Source organism: Lepidochelys olivacea (assembly GCF_965140295.1).
Source record: "Lepidochelys olivacea isolate rLepOli2 genome assembly, chromosome: 3".
In the NCBI taxonomy this organism is placed as follows: Eukaryota; Metazoa; Chordata; order Testudines; family Cheloniidae; genus Lepidochelys; species Lepidochelys olivacea.
In genome coordinates, this window is record NC_140413.1 from 47,159,022 (window position 1) to 47,178,876 (window position 19,855).

The 19,855-nt window shown below is 42.4% G+C and overlaps 1 protein-coding gene across 2 annotated transcripts in view; it reads left to right on the forward strand.

Moving 5' to 3' along the window:
- The window catches only part of HCRTR2 (hypocretin receptor 2), a 68,925-nt gene that overhangs the window by 25,806 nt on the left and 23,264 nt on the right, over positions 1–19,855 (forward strand). For both annotated transcript variants that reach the window (XM_084623603.1, XM_084623604.1), the window contains exons 3-4: positions 17,649–17,827; positions 19,547–19,790. In XM_084623603.1, coding sequence (XP_084479729.1) covers positions 17,649–17,827; positions 19,547–19,790 — 423 coding nt within the window. The remainder of the gene's footprint in view (positions 1–17,648; positions 17,828–19,546; positions 19,791–19,855) is intronic.

The following is a 19,855-nucleotide window of genomic DNA, read 5'->3' on the forward strand; positions in this document are numbered from 1 at the left end:
TCATTTCATGGAAGTCTCTGAACAACAGTGAAATGGTAACAACTTTCAGTTCCTACAAACCTGACCATCCTATGAATCTTTGGCAGGCTCCATATTGCATAGCCAATCCCCTGATATATTCAGCCCCCCTAGCTTGCTCATGGCCAAAGATTATCCAGTTGACCAATTTAATGAACAAGTTTTATGCAGAAAGATCATTATCCCACTACTCTAATTTCTAATTAACAGAGGAGGACTTCCACCCTCTAGAATTTGTTTTTTGTCTCTAAGCTCTCACGTACCATACTCCTGAGGCACTATATATGAACCTAGATATGCTCGATAAGAGAACATCAGAGCAGCTAGCAACATCTCAAATCATGGATTTCTTTAAAAGTTAGAGATTTATACACATTAGTTGATGGAAAACAGTGAAGTAGTTGTCTTGCCCATGACTACCAATGCAGGATTGTTCCCGCATGTATATTTTTGAATGCAAGTGGGAATTACAGTGTGTAACATCGGGGACTATTCCACACTAATAAATTTCAGTTAGCTTGGCAATCAAGAGTAGATCCCTAAATTTTCCTTCATTCATTTTAATTCAGTCTTAGTTTCTTATAGGATTAATGGAATGGTATCAAGCACCAGAAGCAGGCAGTGGTTCCTTCAGATCTGGACTTGACTGAGAATTCGTGGGAATACCTATATTAAAATATGTTTTAATGTTCTGTATGGCGCAAAGGGAGCATAATCTAGCTACTTACTCCTTTTGTCACTCTTCTATGAATTTGTTCCAATTTGTTGACATTTTTCTAGTGTTGAAAACCCCAGAGCAGGATGTGCCCATATAAAAGAGTGATCACCTCCATGGTGGTTGATGTGATGCTTTTGTATATGTAGCCCAAAATTGCATCAACCTTTTTTGCCAGCATGTCATATTACAAGGTTATCATATCCTGTCTATTGTGGATTTCAGCATTATTGTTTTTCAACTATCTTATTTCTTTTGCATCTCTGTTTTTATTACTTTTCTGAGTTGTATCTCATTTTATTTTGCTGTCCTATTTTTAGATAAGTTTAGTTTAAAAGTTGAGTGCTCATTACTCATAAAAGTTGCCAGATTGACAGCCCCAGAAGCTCATATCCTTTTTCTCCTTAGTAGAGGTCTCTTTGTGTTCTCTTTTGTCCCCAGTGCTGTTTGCAAAACCTCCCAATTTACTGTCCTCTGCCTATTTAATTAACATGCTCCTCCTCCTTTTTTTCATATCATTAGTAAAAATCACTGATGTCTTTCCTGAAATAAACATAGAGTGAAACTGCTCTTTACTGACCTTATCATGCTACTGATACTTCATAACCCATTTTCAACTTCTTTTATTCCATTATTTTAGGAAGGAAAATTGTTCACTGATACCCCATCAACAAAATGAGAGAAGTTGAAATGGGTTATGAAATATTAATAGCATTACAAGCTCAAGAAAGAGCAGACACTGGTTTTGGTTTTTGGCCTTTTGTTGGATAAAAAAATCTTTAGATTCATAAAATGCTGGACCTCAATTACACCTACCCCTTCATCGTCTTCCCTTGCCCCAAGTTCCCTCTTTCCTTCCTCTGCCTATTCATGTATTTCTTCTCCTTTTTTATTACTGTTACCCCCCCACTCTAATATGTTATCTCTATAAAGCATTGTCTGTTTTTGCAGTGGCTGGTTTTTCAACTTTGACAAGTTGTTAAATTGTGTAATTGCATAATTCTGTCAGCGCCTGTGAAACATGCAATATTTGGAGACATATACAGGCTGTAAGATATTTACCTTTTTTTGTACTTTTCATTGTCTGTTTCTTTTTGAAAATCAATAAAAATGTACTGTGACATGTTCAGTCACAGAAACCCGCCTTGGGACTTTCAACTGAGGTGCTGAAATTACCTCTGAGCCCATTTTCCCTGCCAGCTTGAGACTTTCAGAACCCTGTCTTGATGAGCCAGACACACTAACCTGCTGCAACACAGACCTAGGGTCTGGTCCATGCCCCTAAAGCTGCAAACTAAACTGAAAACAGTTCAGCAGGTTACCTGTCTCCAGCACCCAGACAGTCAGTTCCCAATGAGATCCAAACCCCAAATAAATCTGTTTTACTCTGTATAAAGCTTACACAGGGTAAATTTGTAAATTGTCCACCCTCTATAACACATAGAGAGAGAGAGATGCACAGCTGTTTGCTCCCCCAGATATGAATCACTTATTGTGGGTTTATTAATAAACAAAAGTGACTTTATTAAGTATAAAAAGTAGAATTTAAGTGGTTTCAAGCAATAACAGACAGAACAAAGTAAGTCACCAAAGTAAAATAAAGCAAAAATATGCAAGTCTAAGCCTAATACATTAAAAAAGTAATTACAGGTAATATCTCACCCTCAGAGATGTTCAGTAAGCTTCTTTCATAGACTGGACTCCTTCCTAGTCTGGGGCCAATCCTTTCCCTGGTACAGTCCTTGTTAGTTCTAGCAGACATCTCAGGTGGTAAGCAGGGGTTTTCTCATGACTGGCAGCCCCTTTGTCCTGCTCCACCCCCTTTTTATAGCTTTTGCACAAGGTGGGAGTCCTTTGTCTGTGCTTGGCACCCACCACTCCCTCTGAATGGAAAAGTACAAGGATAGATTCCAGTATCAGGTGACATGGTCACATGTCCCGTGAGACCCCAGCCTCCATTCATAGAGTTAATCATAGAATATCAGGGTTGGATGGGACCTCATAAGGTTATCTAGTCCAACCTCCTGCTCAAAGCAGGAAAAATCCCCAACTAAATCACCCCAGCCAGGGCTTTGTCAAGCCTCACCTTAAAAACCTCTAAGGAAGGAGATTTCACCACCTCCCTAGGTAACCCATTCCAGTGCTTCACCACCCTCCTAGTGTAAAAGTTTTTCCTAATATCCAACCTAAACCTTCCCCACTGCAACTTGAGACCATTACTCCTTGTTCTGTCATCTGCTACCACTGAGAACAGTCTAGATCAGGGGTCGGCAACCTATGGCATGCGTGCCAATTTTTAATGGCATGCTGCTGTCTGCCGGACCCAGGCAGACAGCAGCGTGCACTAAAAATCCTGCCCGGCCAGCTCTTTTCTGCCCACCGCTCTCTCCTTGAAGAGTAGATAAGCTTCCCCCTCCCCCTGCCTCTTCCCCGAGCGTGCTGGATTCCTGCCCCTCTTTCTCTCCCTCCCTGCGGCCGATCAGCTGATGGCTCTTGCTATGGAGGGGGAGAGGTAAAAGTGGAATTGCAGTGTGCTCTTTGCTTTGGGGACCTTGGGGAAGGGGGTGGAATCAGGATATATCCCCTCCAGCTCCCTGCCGTGAGCCGCTCACACACCCCAGCCCTCTGCCCTGACCCCTGCACCCCCCTCACATACACCCAGCCCTCTGCCCTCACCCCTGAACTCCCCACACACCCCAGCCCTGACTCTGACACTCCCCACACATACCCAGCCCCCTGCCCTGGCTCCTGCACCTTCCCCACACACCCCCAGCCCCTACACAGCCTATATCCTGACTCTTGCACCCACCAAATACCCACTCCCACCCTGAGCACCAAACAGGAGGTCTGGGACACACACACACACACACACACCATTCCCACCTGCACCTCTCGCACCAAATGGGAGCTGCCCAGGTAAGCGCTCCACACTCAAACCTCCTGCCCCAACTCTGAGCCCCCTCCCTCATTCTAGCTCCTGGCCAGACCCTGCACCCCAACCCCCAGCCTGCTCCTTCACCCCCAGCCCTGTTCTCAGCGCACTCCCACCCTCATCTCTGTACAGAGAGAAGAAGAGAAAAGCTAGAACCAGGGAGAAGGTAGGTACCTACTCTATGTGGACAGGGCCGGGACTCCAGACCGGCAGCGGGCTGAGCGGGCCCGGCAGCTGGGTCCCTGGCTGGCAGGAGCTGGCGGACAGCACCCCAGACCAACAGGGCTGAGCAGCAGGCCCCGCTCAGCCTGCTTCCGACCTAGGTGAATGGAACCCCAGGCTGGCAGTTGGCTGAGTGGGCCGGAGGCGTAAGATCAGCATTTTAATTTAATTTTAAATGAAGCTTCTTAAACATGTATGTAAACAAGGTTTTCAAAGACAATAGTTTAGTTATATATAGACTTATAGAGAGAGACCTTCTAAAAAATGTTAAAAAGTATTATTGGCACGCGAAACCTTAAATTTAAGTGAATAAATGAAGACTCGGCACACCACTTCTAAAAGGTTGCCGACCCCTGGTCTAGATCCATCCTCTTTGGAACCCCCTTTCAGGTAGTTGAAAGCAGCTATCAAATCCCCCCCTCATTCTTCTCTTCCTCAGACTAAATAATCCCAGTTCCCTCAGCCTCTCCTCATAAGTCATGTGCTCCAGCCCCCTAATTATTTTTGTTGCCCTCCGCTGGACTCTCTCCAATTTTTCCACATCCTCCTTGTACTGGGGGGACCCAAAACTGGACACAGTACTCCAGATGAGGCCTCACCAGTATTGAATAGAGGAGAATGATCGCGTTGCTTGATCTGCTGGCAATGCCCCTACTTATACATCCCAAAATGCTGTTATCCGTCTTGGCAACAAGGACACTCTGTTGAGTCATATCTCGCTTCTAGTCCACTGTAACCCCTAAGTCCTTTTCTGCATCTTCCTTCTTCCATTCTTCCTGGTTTGGCGCACACACACACAGGAAGGTTTGCAAGTAAACAGAGCCATTTACAGGTCATTGATTCAGAAGCACCCTTAATAGCTTCCACTTAATATGTTTACATCAGTAATATAAGTTTATAGCTTATTCTTCTAACTCCAGACATAGAAATAATACATGCAAACAAATAGGATGAACACACTCAGTAGATTATAAGCTTTGTAATGATACCTTACAAGAGACCTTTTGCATAAAGCATATTCCATTTACATCATATTCACATTCATAAGCATATATTCATAAAGCATATGGAGTGCAACGTCACATGTACGTCACAAAAAACCATCATGATGTATTTAGAAATGTATGTGGCCTCATCAATGTAGAAACTCACTTGGTTATGAGATATATAGAAGATATCTAATTAACTTTTATAAGATATACAGAATGGAGCTATTAAGTTATCTGAATGTTTGGAATAATTAAGAAAGGGATAGATAATAAGACAGAAAATATCATGTTGCCTCTATATAAATCCATGGTACGCCCACATCTTGACTACTTTGTGCAGATCTCATCACCCCATCTCAAAAAAAATAAATTGGAATTAGAAAAGGTACAAAAAAGGACAACAAAAATTATTAGGCGTCTTGAACAGCTTCCATCTGAGGAGAGATTAATAAGACTAGGACTTTTCAGCTTAGAAAAGAGATGACTAAGGGGAAATAAGATAGAGGCCTATAAAATCATCACTGGTGTGGAGAAAGTAAATAAGGAAGTGTTATTGACTCCTTCTCATAACACAAGAACTAGGGGCCACAAATTAAATTAATAGACAGCAGGCTTAAAACAAAGAAAAGGAAGTATTTCTTCATACAACACACAGTCAACCTGTGGAACACTTTGCCAGAGGATGTTGTGAAAGCCAAGACTATAACAGGGTTCAAAAAAGAACGAGATAAATTCATGGAAGATCGGTCCATCAATGGCTATTAGCCAGGGTAGGCAGGGATAGTGTTCTTAGCCTGCTTTTGCCAGAAGCTGGGAATGGGCAACTGTTCTGTTCATTCCCTCTGAAGCACCTGGCATTGGCCACTGTCAGAAGACAGGTTACTGGGCTGGACGGACCGTTGGTCTGACCCAGTATGGCCATTCTTACGTTCAAGTCCACCTCCTCGCTAATGCCCATTCAAATGACATGCAGCTTTGAGGGAAAATTTGTACGGTTCATTTCACTGTGTCTTTAAAGCTTTGTTAATAAACACTGATATGATGTGCCCAAATAGAGAGAGGCTGGTTGAGACACTGGAACTGAGAAGATCTGAATCCAGGTGTTTGGTTCTGTCACATACTTCCTGTGCAATTTTTTTAAGTGACTTAGGGAACTGAATCACAAAGAAACTATCTGTAAACTAGTTTAATAGTTTTGTGTTTCTTCCACCAGGCATCTGTCTTGTCTATTTAGATTGTAAGCTCTTGAGTGTAGGATCTGTTTTTTTACTCGATGTTTGGATAATATCTAGAACAATGGGGCCCCAATTATCACCGGGTCTTTTGTACATTGACCAAACTGGACAGTCTCTACGTAAAAGGATAAATGGACCCAAATCAGACATCCGGAACAGTAACATACAAAAGCCAATAGGAGCACACTCCCTGGACATTCAATAACAGATTTAAAAGTAGCTATTCTTCAACAAAAAAACCTTCAAAAACACAAGAACTAGGGGCCACAAATGAAATTAATAGACAGCAGGCTTAAAACAAAGAAAAGGAAGTATTTCTTCATACAACACACAGTCAACCTGTGGAACACTTTGCCAGACTTCAAAGAGAAACTGCAGAGCTACAATTCATTTTCAAACTTAACACCATCAATTTGGGCTTGAATAGGGACTGGGAGTAGCTAGCTTTTTACAAAAGCAATTTTCCCTCTCTTGGAATTGACACCTCCTCATCAGTTATTGGGAGTGGACCACATCCACCCTGACTGAATTGGCCTTCAACACTGGTTCTCCACTGGTAAGGTAACTCCCTTCTCTTCATGTGCCAATATATATTTATGCCTGTATCTGTAATTTTCACTCCATGCATCTGAAGTAGTGGGGGGTTTTTTACCCATGAAAGCTTATGCCCAAATAAATCAGTTAATCTTTAAGGTGCCACCGGACTCCAAAGAATATAGGCCACACATACAGGTTGGGGGACTATACCTGGGAAGCAGCAACTCTGAAAAAGATTTAGGGGTTGTGGTGGATAATCAGTTGAACATGAGCTCTCAGTGTGATGCTGTGGCCAAAAGAGCAAATGTGATCTTGGAATGCAAAAACAGGGGAATCTCAAGTAGGACTAGAGAGATCTATTTACCGCTGTATTTGGCACTGGTGTGATAGCTACTGGGATACTCTGTCCAGTTCTAGTGTTCTAAAGTTCAACATGGGTGTTCATAAATTGGAGATGGTTTAGAGAAGAGTCATGGGAATGATTAAAAGATTAAAAAACATATTTTACTGTGATAGACTCCAGGAGCTCAATCTATTTTGCGTAACAAAGAGAAGATTAAGAAGTGACTTGATGAGTCCATAAGTACCTACAGAGGGAACAAATATTTAATAATGGGCTTGTCAGGCTGACAGAGAAAGGTATAACCTGATCCAATGACTGGAAGTAGAAGCTGCACAAATTTAGGCTGAAAATAAGGCATACATTTTTAACAGAGAACGTAATTAACCATTGGAACAATTTACCATGGGTTGTGGTGGATTCTCCATCATTGACTGTTTTTAAATCAAGGTTGGATATTTTTGTAAAAGATCTGCTCTAGGAATTATTTTGGGGAAGTTCTCTGGGGTGTGTTATACAGCAGGTCATACTAGATGATTACAGTGGTACCTTCTGGCCTTGGAATCAGTGAATCTGCAAATGTCTGTGTGCCATTTGGCTGTTTAATTAGCACACAGTTTAGCACACACTGTTTAATTAGCACACAGTATTTCTTTTTATATCGCTTTGGATGAGATGCTCAAATTTTGTAAAATGAGCTTTTGTAATATCTGACTCTGGCACCAGCTCCAGATATAACAATCTTGTTCTTACTGCCCCCAAGGTATTTTTGGATACCTTTATTTAAACATGCCTTTATTTTTCATTATTTGTACTTCTTTGCTTACATAAATTGGACTACATGTTTCATCCCTTTTAAGTTCATGGATATGTCATGAAGTGGCGTGACTAGCCGTATGTCTACACAGCAATGTAAGCTTCAGGTTAGTGGGACTCGAGTCAGCTGACCTGTGTCAGGGAACCCTGGGCTTGAGAATCTACATTGCATTTTAATCCTAAAGGATTAAAGGATTTCTGACCCGTGCTTGAACCTAGGGCTCTGGCGTCCACGCTGCAGTGCACAGACCCAAGTCAAAGTAAACATATCCCAAAGTGCCTAGCGCCTCCCACCAATGTTTACACTCTAGCCCTAGGATCATGGTGCACTGTGGAAAAGCTCTGCTGTCCACCTGCTTCCTAACTGAGTCAGTGCTATTGATGGGACTCATGTGTCCATAAGGAGCACATGAGAACATAAACTGCATAATTGGCTCCATTGATGGCAGTCTCAGAACGACTGTGGTTTGAGAAGGCTTTATACTGAACTACCATCTAATCCAGTGGTGGGCTACCTGTGACCCAGCACGTGGCCCGTCCGGTTAATCCACTGGTGGGCCGCAAGACAGTGTTTACATTGACCATCTGCAGGCACAGCCACCCGCAGCTCCCAGTGGCCACTGTTCACCATTCCCGGCCAATGGGACCTGCGGGAAGTGGCGCAGGCTGATCTAATCTGAGAATTGGGCTCTGCACCTCTAGGATGAGTCACATTGGCAGGAAGATGCCCCTGTGCACCTGTTCTGAGGACAGTCAGGACGTTAGTGTCCAGGGGTGTCAAACTATTAAAATGAACCTTTGCAATTCTTCATTTTTAAAATGGGACCTTCAGTGAAGGAGTTTTTATTTGGCTGCTTTTTTATTTGTTTTTGTCCATCTGTTTTGAAGTGTGACATAAAATATAGGTTTCAGAGGAAAAACACACGCACTCCCCAGCCTGGCTGTACTGGATGCAGAGCGGTGAAGTGCACCCCCAGGGCTTAGGGTGCAGTGTACACCAGCCACCCACAAAGATCACTTATCTCTGCACTATAGCAACCCAGGAGGTTGTGGGGAAGTTTTGCCCATGCACCTCTGCACACGCAGCCGCGGCCTGCCTAGGAGCAAGGGACAGAGAATGGAGTGTGGAATCAAGTGGCTGCCCAGCAGGAAGGGGAAGCAGCAGAGTTCCTGGCTCAGCATGGGTGGGGGGAGGGATGATCACCAACATCCTTGCAGTAGGGAGCCACCTCCTGCCTGTCAACTTTATTCCATGGTCTGGGCAAGCTCTGTATAGCAGTAACAAAGAGCTGGAGCCACCAGCACAGGAGGCTGTGGGGAGGTTTTGGGGATGGTTCCCGCTCCTTGCCCCGACATTGCACGCTACCCTGGAACCCCTGCACATGTAGCCCAAGGGAAGAGAGCAGAGTGGAGACCAAGTGGCTGCCTTGCAGAAAGGGGCAGCAGCTGGCATGCTGGGGGCCACCCTTGCTCAGCCATGCTAAGCCAGGAGCTCTGCTGCTCCCCCTCCTTGCAGGGCAGCTGCTTAGTTCTGGCTTTGCTCTCTGTCCCTTGCTCCAGCCCTGCCTGGGGCTGCATGTCCAGGGGCACCTGAGCCGCATGCACCAAAATCAGGCTGTTCTTTTGTGACCAGGAAGCAGCTCTCTTTGCAAAAAGTTTCTTCTGATCAGTCTCAGTTGAAAACCCTGCAGGCTCTCTGAGAGTGTGCTTGCAGACCCGTGTTCAGCAGACAATGGGCTCACACTGATCTGAGCTGCTGCTGTTTGCAATTAGAGTGCAACAGTCTTCACCACAGATTGTTAGCATAGAGAGGACTAAGGAAATTGACCCAAGGAATTCTGGGATACAAGACTTCCAGGACTTGAGTCAAGCTGGGGTTGTGTGCACACACGAAAGCAATAGGGCTCAGACCTTAGGTCCCAGCTTAACATGGTCTTGGACTCTCCAGCCCTGCTGGTCCTGGAACCCTAGGTTCAAGCCTTAGGTTAACACAATTGTTGTGTAGACTCAAGGGGGGTTAGGCTTGGGTCCAGGCTCAAGCCTACACTTACATTGCTGTGTAGACATATGTTAGGTGGTATTTGTCTCAACTGGATTTCTTGGTGCCAGAGTGTAAGGCTCCTGCTGTAGTACATTCACTTGGCTAGTATGGTGAGTACTCCACCCTCCCCTTCCTTGTGAGCAGTGGGTTATCTTACAAGTGAAGATGGGGTGCTGTCAAGGGGTCGACTACTCACTACTCCGTTGAGCCTCCTTGTGGCTCACCTGGGGAATTAGCTTGCCCCTCTTTGCACCCTGTCTGGCAGTTGTTCACCCTCTTGCCCCAGAAACTTGTTCTGCAGCTGCTCTCTCGCTCGTCCAGAGCTGCAGCACCTCTTCTTCATGGCTTAAACCTCCAACCGAGTCACAGTCGTCTTCCTCTTCCTGGGTCTCAGCAGAGTCTCTTTCCACAAAGTTTCAGGCAGTCTCCATCTCCACTGTGCCACTCCCGCAGTAGCTGCTAGGGGAACCCGAGCCCACCCTCTACATGGGGTTCCAGTCCAAACCAGCAGTTCAGGTCTGTTCCTCTCAGACCTGACTGCTTCCTACGCTGCCTTTTTTAGGCGCCACCTCTCCCCCTTGTACCAGGGTGTGTGACTGCAAGCTCACCTCACTGCAGCCCCCTCTACTGCAAACCTTCACTCTTTATAAACCCCACCCAGCTCCTCTCCCAGGTGGATTTCATCAACAATTAGGCCTTAGCACTCCCTGGCTTTCCTCCAAGTGCAGGGCTTGTGTGGGGTGGACACGCCATCACAAGTACCGAATACAACTCACTTCAACAGAATTTTCTAGTGTTAAGGACCAGAATTGGGCCAAATATCTTTAACCGTGACCAAGGGCCCTCTGTATATTGTGATTCTTGGAGCACAAACGTTGCCGTATAGTCTGTCCCTTGCCATAGAATTGTCTAGTATCTAAACTTTCATTTTTTAAAGTTTCTCACCTTTAAAACATGAGCCAAATGTTACCACAGCAGTATTATCTCTGTGCAGACAGCCTCACAATGCACTGGGAAAGAAGGGACAGGTTAGAGTTGCATTGGCTCCCTGTGACTTGTGATCCTTTTACTTCCTTTCCTGACTTGCATGAAAGCATGCATCACAGGGAATTTGGCCCTGACCACACCTCTCTTATTTCCAGCATCAAGCCTGCTTTTGTTGTGATATAGTGCATATACAACTGCTTCTGCATGTCATCACAGTCCACTGCAGTGTAATATCACACAATTTTTGTTGTACTTTATAGCGCTTTGCATCTTAAGACATAGAATCATAGGACTGGAAGGGACCTTTACACTCATGGTAGGACTAAGTATTACCTAGACCATTCCTGATAGGTGTTTGTCTAACTAGCTCTTAAAAACTCTAGTGATGGAGCTTCCACAACCTCCCTAGGCAATTTATTCCAGTGCTTAACCACCCTGACAATTAGGAAGTTTTTCCTAATGTCCAACCTAAACCGCCCGTGCCGTAATTAAAGCTCATTGCTTTTCTTGTCCTATCCTAAACCTCCCTTGCTGCAATTAAAGCTCATTGCTTTTCTTGTCCTATCCTCAGAAGTTGAGAAGAACAATTTTTCTCTCTCCTCCTGTAACTTTTGCTCCCTCACATGTAACTTTTGATTCTTTTTTTCCTGTTGTGTCATTGTATGGGATGAAAAGGCCATAGAAATTATTTTTAGAAGAGAATATAAGCATTTTAAAGCTTGGTAATGTGTGGGTGTGTCTCATGCTCGCTCGCTCTCTCTCTCTCTCTGTCTTCATACATTCTACTACAGGAACATGAATGTTCTTTACATTGTAGCACTTTATGTATATCTGATGATTTCATTGGGGGGAAAAATGACATTTTGTAAAGTTAACCTAAAGATGATGATGAGCATACCTTTGCTGGTAAAACTACCAAATCATTCACATGGAAATCTCATTGGAGAAGACTTTCTTGCAGTATTTCTAGTGCTGCTTGATTCAACTTGTTTTGATAAACTGTGAGAGTGACATTCTGCTATCATCCCAACCCACATCAGGAAATGCAAAAACTTAGTTTTTACAGTTCACCAAATGTTTGTGAATAAACGTGGCTTTGGTCTGTTTTCAGCTATGGTTTTCAACTGAATGCTATTTTTTTCCTTTATAATTTTGTATCAGAAAGAAGCATTTCATAGTCACTGATTCTTATTACAGTAAATGGTAAGGGTTCTTTCCTAAAAACAACCCCTACTAATTAACTGCTGTTTGAATACTCTTTTAGATAACAAGTGAAACGATGAAAGATGAAAGGGGCCTCAATCCAGAATCTCATTTTGTTTTTGTAATCAGTTTCAGAAACACTTAGTATAATTTAGACAGCTAACTAACTTGTGCTGTCTAAAAACAATCATTTGCACCTATAATTATGCCCCCAGTGTATAATGGGCACAATATTATAGACTTTTTAAAAATGTATGCTGATTTATGCTGAGCTGTTTTTATATAAATATGTGCACACAATTATATAGTGTTGTGTAAGAATCTGAAAAATCATACTACAGTTATCGAAAAAGGTTGTAAAATCATGTATGTATGAGATATATGCACTAAGGACACAAAATCATTTTAGGTAATGATACAATCTTTCAATATAATCTTTCCTAAGTAACATTACCTCGGTAGTAGCAGTGTTCCCTATATCCTACAAATACTGACAGTGTTATTTAGTTACTACAGCAGATGACCAGTTAAGTATGACCATTGTTAAAGCTTGTGGGTTGTTTTTTAATTAAGCATTGCCTAGACTGCAGCCATGCCACCTTCTGATGTGATTCGTTAGATCTCACAAGCAGAACAAGGTTGAGCTTACAAGGGGCCCCTAGAGTAGAGCACCAGGAAATGGTATGGTGGTAATATATCAGTAAAGGCATTTTTCCTCTAACAGAATTCATTTATCTCATTGTTGCTGATTATCAGATTGTGCGTGTGTAAAATTGAAGCTTTTTCCTCTTTTCTTCCTAACTGATACATTTGGAGATGCCACCAACCCGTGTTTGTAACATAAGAATCACTTCCATGGGAGTTTGTTGTAACATTTCAACCAGTGAATTGTGATGTCATTGAATAAATTGGAGAGGAGGAAGTAAAGGAAGCATGTGATAAAGAAAGAAGAAAATAATAATTCTTTGTATGTATCCAGATTTGTACATAGTATCTGTCAACAAAATAACTCAGCATTGCACCTTTCACAATATATACTATGACAATTATGGTAAAAATATGCCAAAGAGTTACAGTTTTATTTGGGTTTAGAGGTCAAATTGGAAGGAAACACATTGAATGAGAGATTAGTTGGACCCTTCTGAAGTGTTACTGAACAGGTTTAGGATTAGTGTCTAAGAGTATGTCTACATGTGTAGAGTTTTTGCACTGTAAATTTCACTGGTGATAGGGAACCAGTGAAAGTAAAGCACTGGTTTGTGTACTCACTTACTTCTTCAGGCGGCAGAGTATTTACATGAGCAGCACACTGAGGGCCGCTATCCCACAGTACAGCTCTCTCCAGTTTGACGATGAGTCTTGTGGGGGGGTGATCACGGGGCATCCTGGGTCCGTGCACAGCCTCCTCTCTCCAAACACTGATCACCTCCAGTAGCTCAGCATTGCTCCAGGCAGGAGATTGTTGGCTCCGTGGAACAGCCATTGTCACCTGGCCAGATGATAAGTGAGCACTTGCCAAGAAAACAGGAAGGGGAGTTTCAAAGTTCCCAGGGCTTTACAGGGGGAGAGGTGGATGTCTGTTTACCTGGCAACAGAGCAGCAGAGCTGCTGGCCAGAGTGGTCACCTAGGCACTGTGGGATGTCCTGTGGAGGCTAAAAGCTGTGTAAACAGGAAGAACGTGTCTTCACTTGCACATCACCACAAAAGCATCACCAGTAAGAGCTGTACGCCTCTCGTTTTCTTTTTGTGGTGACGCTTCTGTGCTTCACCGCAAAAAGTCATTGGCAAGTGTAGATGCTCCCATGGATTTTGCTCAAAAAAGGTACTTTTTCTGCTTTAAATGGCAGGTGTCGACATGGCCTAGATCACAGATTAACAGCAGAAGCATAGTAGAAGTCAATGGAAGGACTATAGCACATAATCTGTGTACTGATAGCAGCCTAAATCTTGGAGGAGGTAGGCAGCTGCATTTTACATTAACCTGGAGTCTTCATGTTGTTTTCATATTCAACTTCATATACAATGTACTACAGTGATCAAATATGTAGCATTGCACAACTATAATGAAAATATCCCAGGACATTTAAAACCACTGGGAGCACGTCTCTTGTTGCAGAACACAGGATCTAAAAGCCCCAATATACTGTCACATCTGAGGTTTTGTAATAGAATGTAATGAGGTAGCTAAAGCCTTTTTTACTCACACAATATGGACTTCAGACTATCTTTCTTAAATTTAATCTTTGGTATGGATTTGTTGTGCACTTGTAAATTCTAGTCAAATCCCTCATGAGATTTCCCTGTAAGCCATTTTCTCTGTACTCATAAATATTTTCTGGCAAAAGTTGCATTCTTCCACAGTAATCTATTTCCCTTCATTGTGCTCCCCTTGAAGAGAGTGAAGTTTTCTGCATTCTGTGTGAATAATGGCCAGAAACCACAATTGTATCTTCTCACCAAACTTCAAACTCAATGCAATCAACTCTCTGAGAAACAGTCTTACAGATGGATTCATTTGTTAGAGCTGCAACGCATCTTCTAAACAGGGCACAGCATGGTAACTCATTTTAGTTTCCAAGCTTTTACTGACACTATGTGGCAAAGATAAGAATAGCAGTCACTTTGAGGAAGGATTGAGTTCCTTTTTTATCTTGTTTCTTGTTGTAAAATCAAAACGAAAATGGGGGCGGAATTGCAGAGGAGATTCGAGTAGAGTATTATTGCAGTGAGATGTTTACAGTTTGGATAGGATTGTGGTTTCAAAGGGAACTTCTCTCTCTTACTTATTCCTTTCCCGACCTTTTTTCTCTCCTTTTTGAATCTCTTCTCCTCTCGTCTTTTTCCCCATCTTAAACTCTCTTCCTTCTCCACTTTCTGTGTCTCTCTCAACTCTTTCTTTTGCACTACCATGTGTCTAGGGCTGTGTGAAAGGCTTGTATCAAACATTAAATCATGGTTTGTTCAGGGATCCTTTTATTGTTTCAGTCATCATCAGGGATCCTTGTTTTGCATGACAAAAAAACCAAAATTCTCTGATTAAAAACCCCATAAAAATCTGTGTTTTTTCTGTGATTAAAATGAAATGCTTAACTTTAGTTTCCCTAGACACAGTATATATAGGTATAAATTGAACACAATGTTTTATTGATAAACAGTAGAACCCCATTTAGCCGAGCCTCCATAATCCTGCTTTCAGTATTGACCAAACCACCTGCTGCCTGGGTACTCACAGTGGCTGGGGCTCAAGTAGTCAGCCCCAGGCTGCTGGGTCTGACTGCCTGAGCCCCCTTGCCCTGCAATCTTAACATAAGGAATAAAAAGCTTTTTGCCAGTTCTCTGGATTATCCCAATTTTTGACTGTCTGATCTGACCCTGATCCCAATTCAACTGGATAATGGGGCTCCACTGTAAATGTAAAGGACATTCAAAAACAACCTCAAGAGGAGGAGGATACATGCATTGAATAAGTGTAAATTTCAGTAAAATTTAGTTAATAATTAATAAATGTAAAAATGAAAGATTCTCTGTAAAAATGCAAATTCCACGATTTTCAATGGCAAATGGATTTCTAGGATCCCTGATCATCATCAGCCAAAGTCCAAACAAGTTTGGTGGAGTTGGACAGATTCTTATTGCATAGCTGGTACCCTCGTCTCCTGAAACATGACCCTTCCAAATCTTCATTCATCTACAGGGCCCATATACCTTTCATCTTCATACTATTTAGCTTGGTGCTATGTGCCACTCCCTAGAGATTCCTTGTCCAGGGTTTTCAGGGAGGCCAGATGGCCACTTTGCCTGTCTTGTACTTTGAGGTTGCTATAGAGTAAGATCCATTCTCTTTCAACGCCAGAATCCTTGGGGACAGAAGCCACTGTTTTCCCCACCCCACTCCCCAGCTGGGAGGGGTAACAAAGATATACTCTCTCAGCTGTGCAGCTAGCTATACATTGCAGTAAGGACAGATAGCATTACCTAATTCATACCATTTTTGCTGGGTTACTTTTATTTTTGTTTAAGGGAAATAACAAAAGTAAAAATCATATAGTCTGGAGCAGGAGTTCACAACCTGTTTCTTTCTGGGCCCCCCGCAACATGCTATAAAAACTCCATGGCCCACCTATGCCACAACAACTGATTTTCTGCCACAACAAAAGGCAGGGCCAGCATTAGTGGGTAGCAAGCAGAGCAATTGCCTGGGATCACATGCCACAGGGCCCCCTGTGAAGCTATGTTGCTCAGGCTTTGGCTTCAGCCCCGGGTGGCAGAGCTCAGGGCCTCATGTGGTGGGACTTCAGCTTTCTGCCCTGGGCTGCAGCGAGTCTAATGCTGGCCATACTTGGAGGACCCTCTGAAACCTGCTTGCGGCCCCCCCCCCCGGGGGACCCCAGACCCTTGATTGGGAACCGCTGACCTAGAATACCTTGAGCTTCGGTGTTAACACCAGTTAATCTGAAGTGGTGTCAGCAACAATCTTATAAATTTGCATCATTTCTCTAGTGTGAATAAGGCTCATGAGAGAGCATAGTGTGCATCTCTGTAACCTGCTGAATCTCCTCTGCCATAATCTTCATGGTTACCAGCTACAGATCCCACAACTACATTGGTATTATGCATCAAGTAAAAATAGTAGGGTTAAAAACAGTTATTTTTGTAACTTAACTCACCGAAGTAAGAAATACTCTCACTCAAGACTGTGTTCTCCTTAAACCTGAGGTCTGAACGCTGTGTTTTAGTGAGCTCAGGACCAGAGCTGTCTCCAGACTAAAACTCTGAAACCCTGCTTTGATTATTGGGAGAGTTCAGATTCAGATCTGCACTTCTCATCTAGCTAATATATCTAAATTGGACCAAACACCAAGTCCCTGAAATTAAGGAAAGTTTGGATCCAGCCTGAGATTTGAAGACATGACCCATCTCTGCTCAGGACAGAAGGACATTCTGTGTACAAAGGATTAATAAATTTGCTGTTGCGGTAAAATTGTTGAGATGGTAGATTGGGGTATTGTAGGAGTCAGTTTTAAAAGAGGGAATGGAAATCTTTCTAACACCTGAGAAGTCAAAATATTCAGAAACCTAGTCTCTTAAGGTTTTATGTCCTAGGTTATTACACAAAGCTATTTTTTCTCAAGTTGGTTTCCACAACCTCAGTTTTTACTTTGCTAGCTTACTGACTTATTGATTTACTGCACTCAGATGTAGTGATTTGCCTGGTTTATAAAGCTTTACAGCTTGGATCAATAGGAAAAACAAACTAATTTATACGAGCCTTATACTGTATAAAATTTACTGCATGCTGTTGTACCTGTAATAAAATAGACTGATCTACGTATCAAACCAACAATGCCTAAACTGTAGTCTGTGGAGAATTGATTAGTCACATGACTTTGTCTCCTCCTTGTTTCTAGCTGTTTCTCCATGCTTCCAGGCTGTTCACTGTAAAAGAAAATTAACTGTCCCTACATATTTACATTATACTACATATTTAAAACCTTCTTCAGAAAATGTTTCTGCATCCTCCAATTACTAGTTGCTCCTATAAAGTGTTGTCCCATTGAAGTGTTCCTTCCACATGTTGTTTCAAATGTACTAACCCTTCTTTGTAAATTCAGTTTGTATTGCAGTGTGGAAGAACCATCACATGCGGACAGTTACCAACTACTTCATAGTAAACCTCTCCCTGGCTGATGTTCTTGTCACAATCACTTGTCTTCCAGCCACGTTAGTAGTGGATATCACAGAAACTTGGTTCTTTGGGCAGACCCTCTGCAAGGTGATCCCCTATTTACAGGTATTGTTCTCCATACCACTGCTGTTGTCAAAAAGGAACAGTACGGTAGAATCTGCTTAATTGGAACTTCCTAATGGAAGGGGTAGACATTGTGATTTAAGTGCTTCTCCACTTCCAAATGCCCAACTACATAACATTAAGTAAAATTCTTAGCTGAATAAGTATTATTCTAAGTATTTTTTCTCTTTTTTTTTTTTTAGGCAATAAACACATGGGACAGATTCTGTGATACTCTTCACCTTGTGTAGTCATTTACATCAATAAAGTGGACATAAAGCATTAAAATATCAGAACAGTGATATTTTGTGCCCACTTTGCTTGGACATAATGACTACCCAAGGTGCCGGGTGACAGAGCATCGGGCCCTCTGTAGTTAGAAAGTGGAGTTCAGAATTCCATATGCCTTACTAAGTGCTATGTAGAAATAACCAAAGATCCCCACAAGCAGCAGAAATTGTTCATACTCTCCCAGTTAAGCCTCAGTTATTGCCATTCGTAATTATTAAGTTAAATCAGTTCTGAAGCCCTTTCCAGTGAAGTGATTAACAACTGTGCCTTCCTTTCCTTATCAGACTAGATGGGCCAGTGGGGCATTCCAGTATGGTAAATCTTTGGACCTTTTCACTGGTGTAAATCCAAAGTACCTCAGTTGAAATCTGGGTTTACAGTGGTGTAACTGAGGTCAGAATCAAGGCCCCCAGTGCACACAAATTTCAAAGGGAGCAGCATGGGCCATAGTATTGGTTGGGTATAATAATTCCATGAATTGATCTGTGGATATGTGTTGCCCTCTGCTCCAGTGCATTGAATCAGAATGGCCCAACTTATTTCAGAGGCACAACACTGCTACAGGAGATTTTTGTTGGTACGTTAACTGTTGGCCTGTACCTGGTTCGGAAGACCCCACTGAATGCAGAAAGGACATGAAACTGTCACCCAGTGTATTGAATGGAAGAAAATGAACAATGAGTTTATTGTTTGTAGCCAGTGGAAAAATCCAATGATCCTATTTTTATCAACTGCAAGCGGATTTTTTTTTAATGTGACTGTGATTTCCCCTTGCCTTTGTGAAAATTGGGAAGACACAATGATGATATATGTTCGTAGCACATCAAATGAGATAATGTCTCCTACAAAGCAAGATGTAGTTAGTGGGTTTAAAGCTTTATTTTCATATTGTAAAAATATACACTTTTATAAATAATGCTTACAAAGTCTAAAATGGATGAGTTTATTCTTATGAGGCCTGATTCTGCCACACTTATTCAAACTGAGTGGTCTGTGAGTTGTCCTGTTGATTCAAGTGGGATTACGCATAGATTGGCTCATTAGCATTGACCCCCCACTTGGTAAGGCAACTCCCATCTTTTCATCTGATGTGTATTTATACCTCTCTACTGTATTTTCCATGCATCTGATGAAGTGGGTTTCAGCCCACGAAAGCTTATGCCCTAATAAATTTGTTAGTCTCTAAGGTGCCACAAGGACTCCTCATTGCTTTTTTTTCTGAGAATGAGTTAGGCTAGCAGACTCAGACCTATGAGAATTTTGTGACAAGTGATATAAAAAGGAATTTGTTTTTCTTGGAAGAATCACTATTTAACAGCCCTTGATCATGGAATATCAACTCTAAATAGATTTCTGATCGTGTTGAAAATATAAATTGTATTCAAAGTTAAAAATCAGAAAAGTTTACACAATGTTTCCTTCTTTCCTTAGACTGTGTCAGTCTCTGTGTCTGTACTAACACTTAGCTGCATCGCTTTGGATCGCTGGTATGCAATTTGTCACCCTTTGATGTTTAAAAGCACAGCCAAGAGGGCAAGGAATAGCATTATCGTTATCTGGATTGTATCCTGCGTTATAATGATTCCTCAGGCTGTTGTTATGGAATGCAGCAGTGTGTTCCCAGGATTAGCTAACAAAACAATCTTATTCACAGTTTGTGATGAGCACTGGGGAGGTAAGTGTGTTATTGATCATAAGAATGGAACTTATACTGCCAGGATATAATGAAAATAGCTTGGC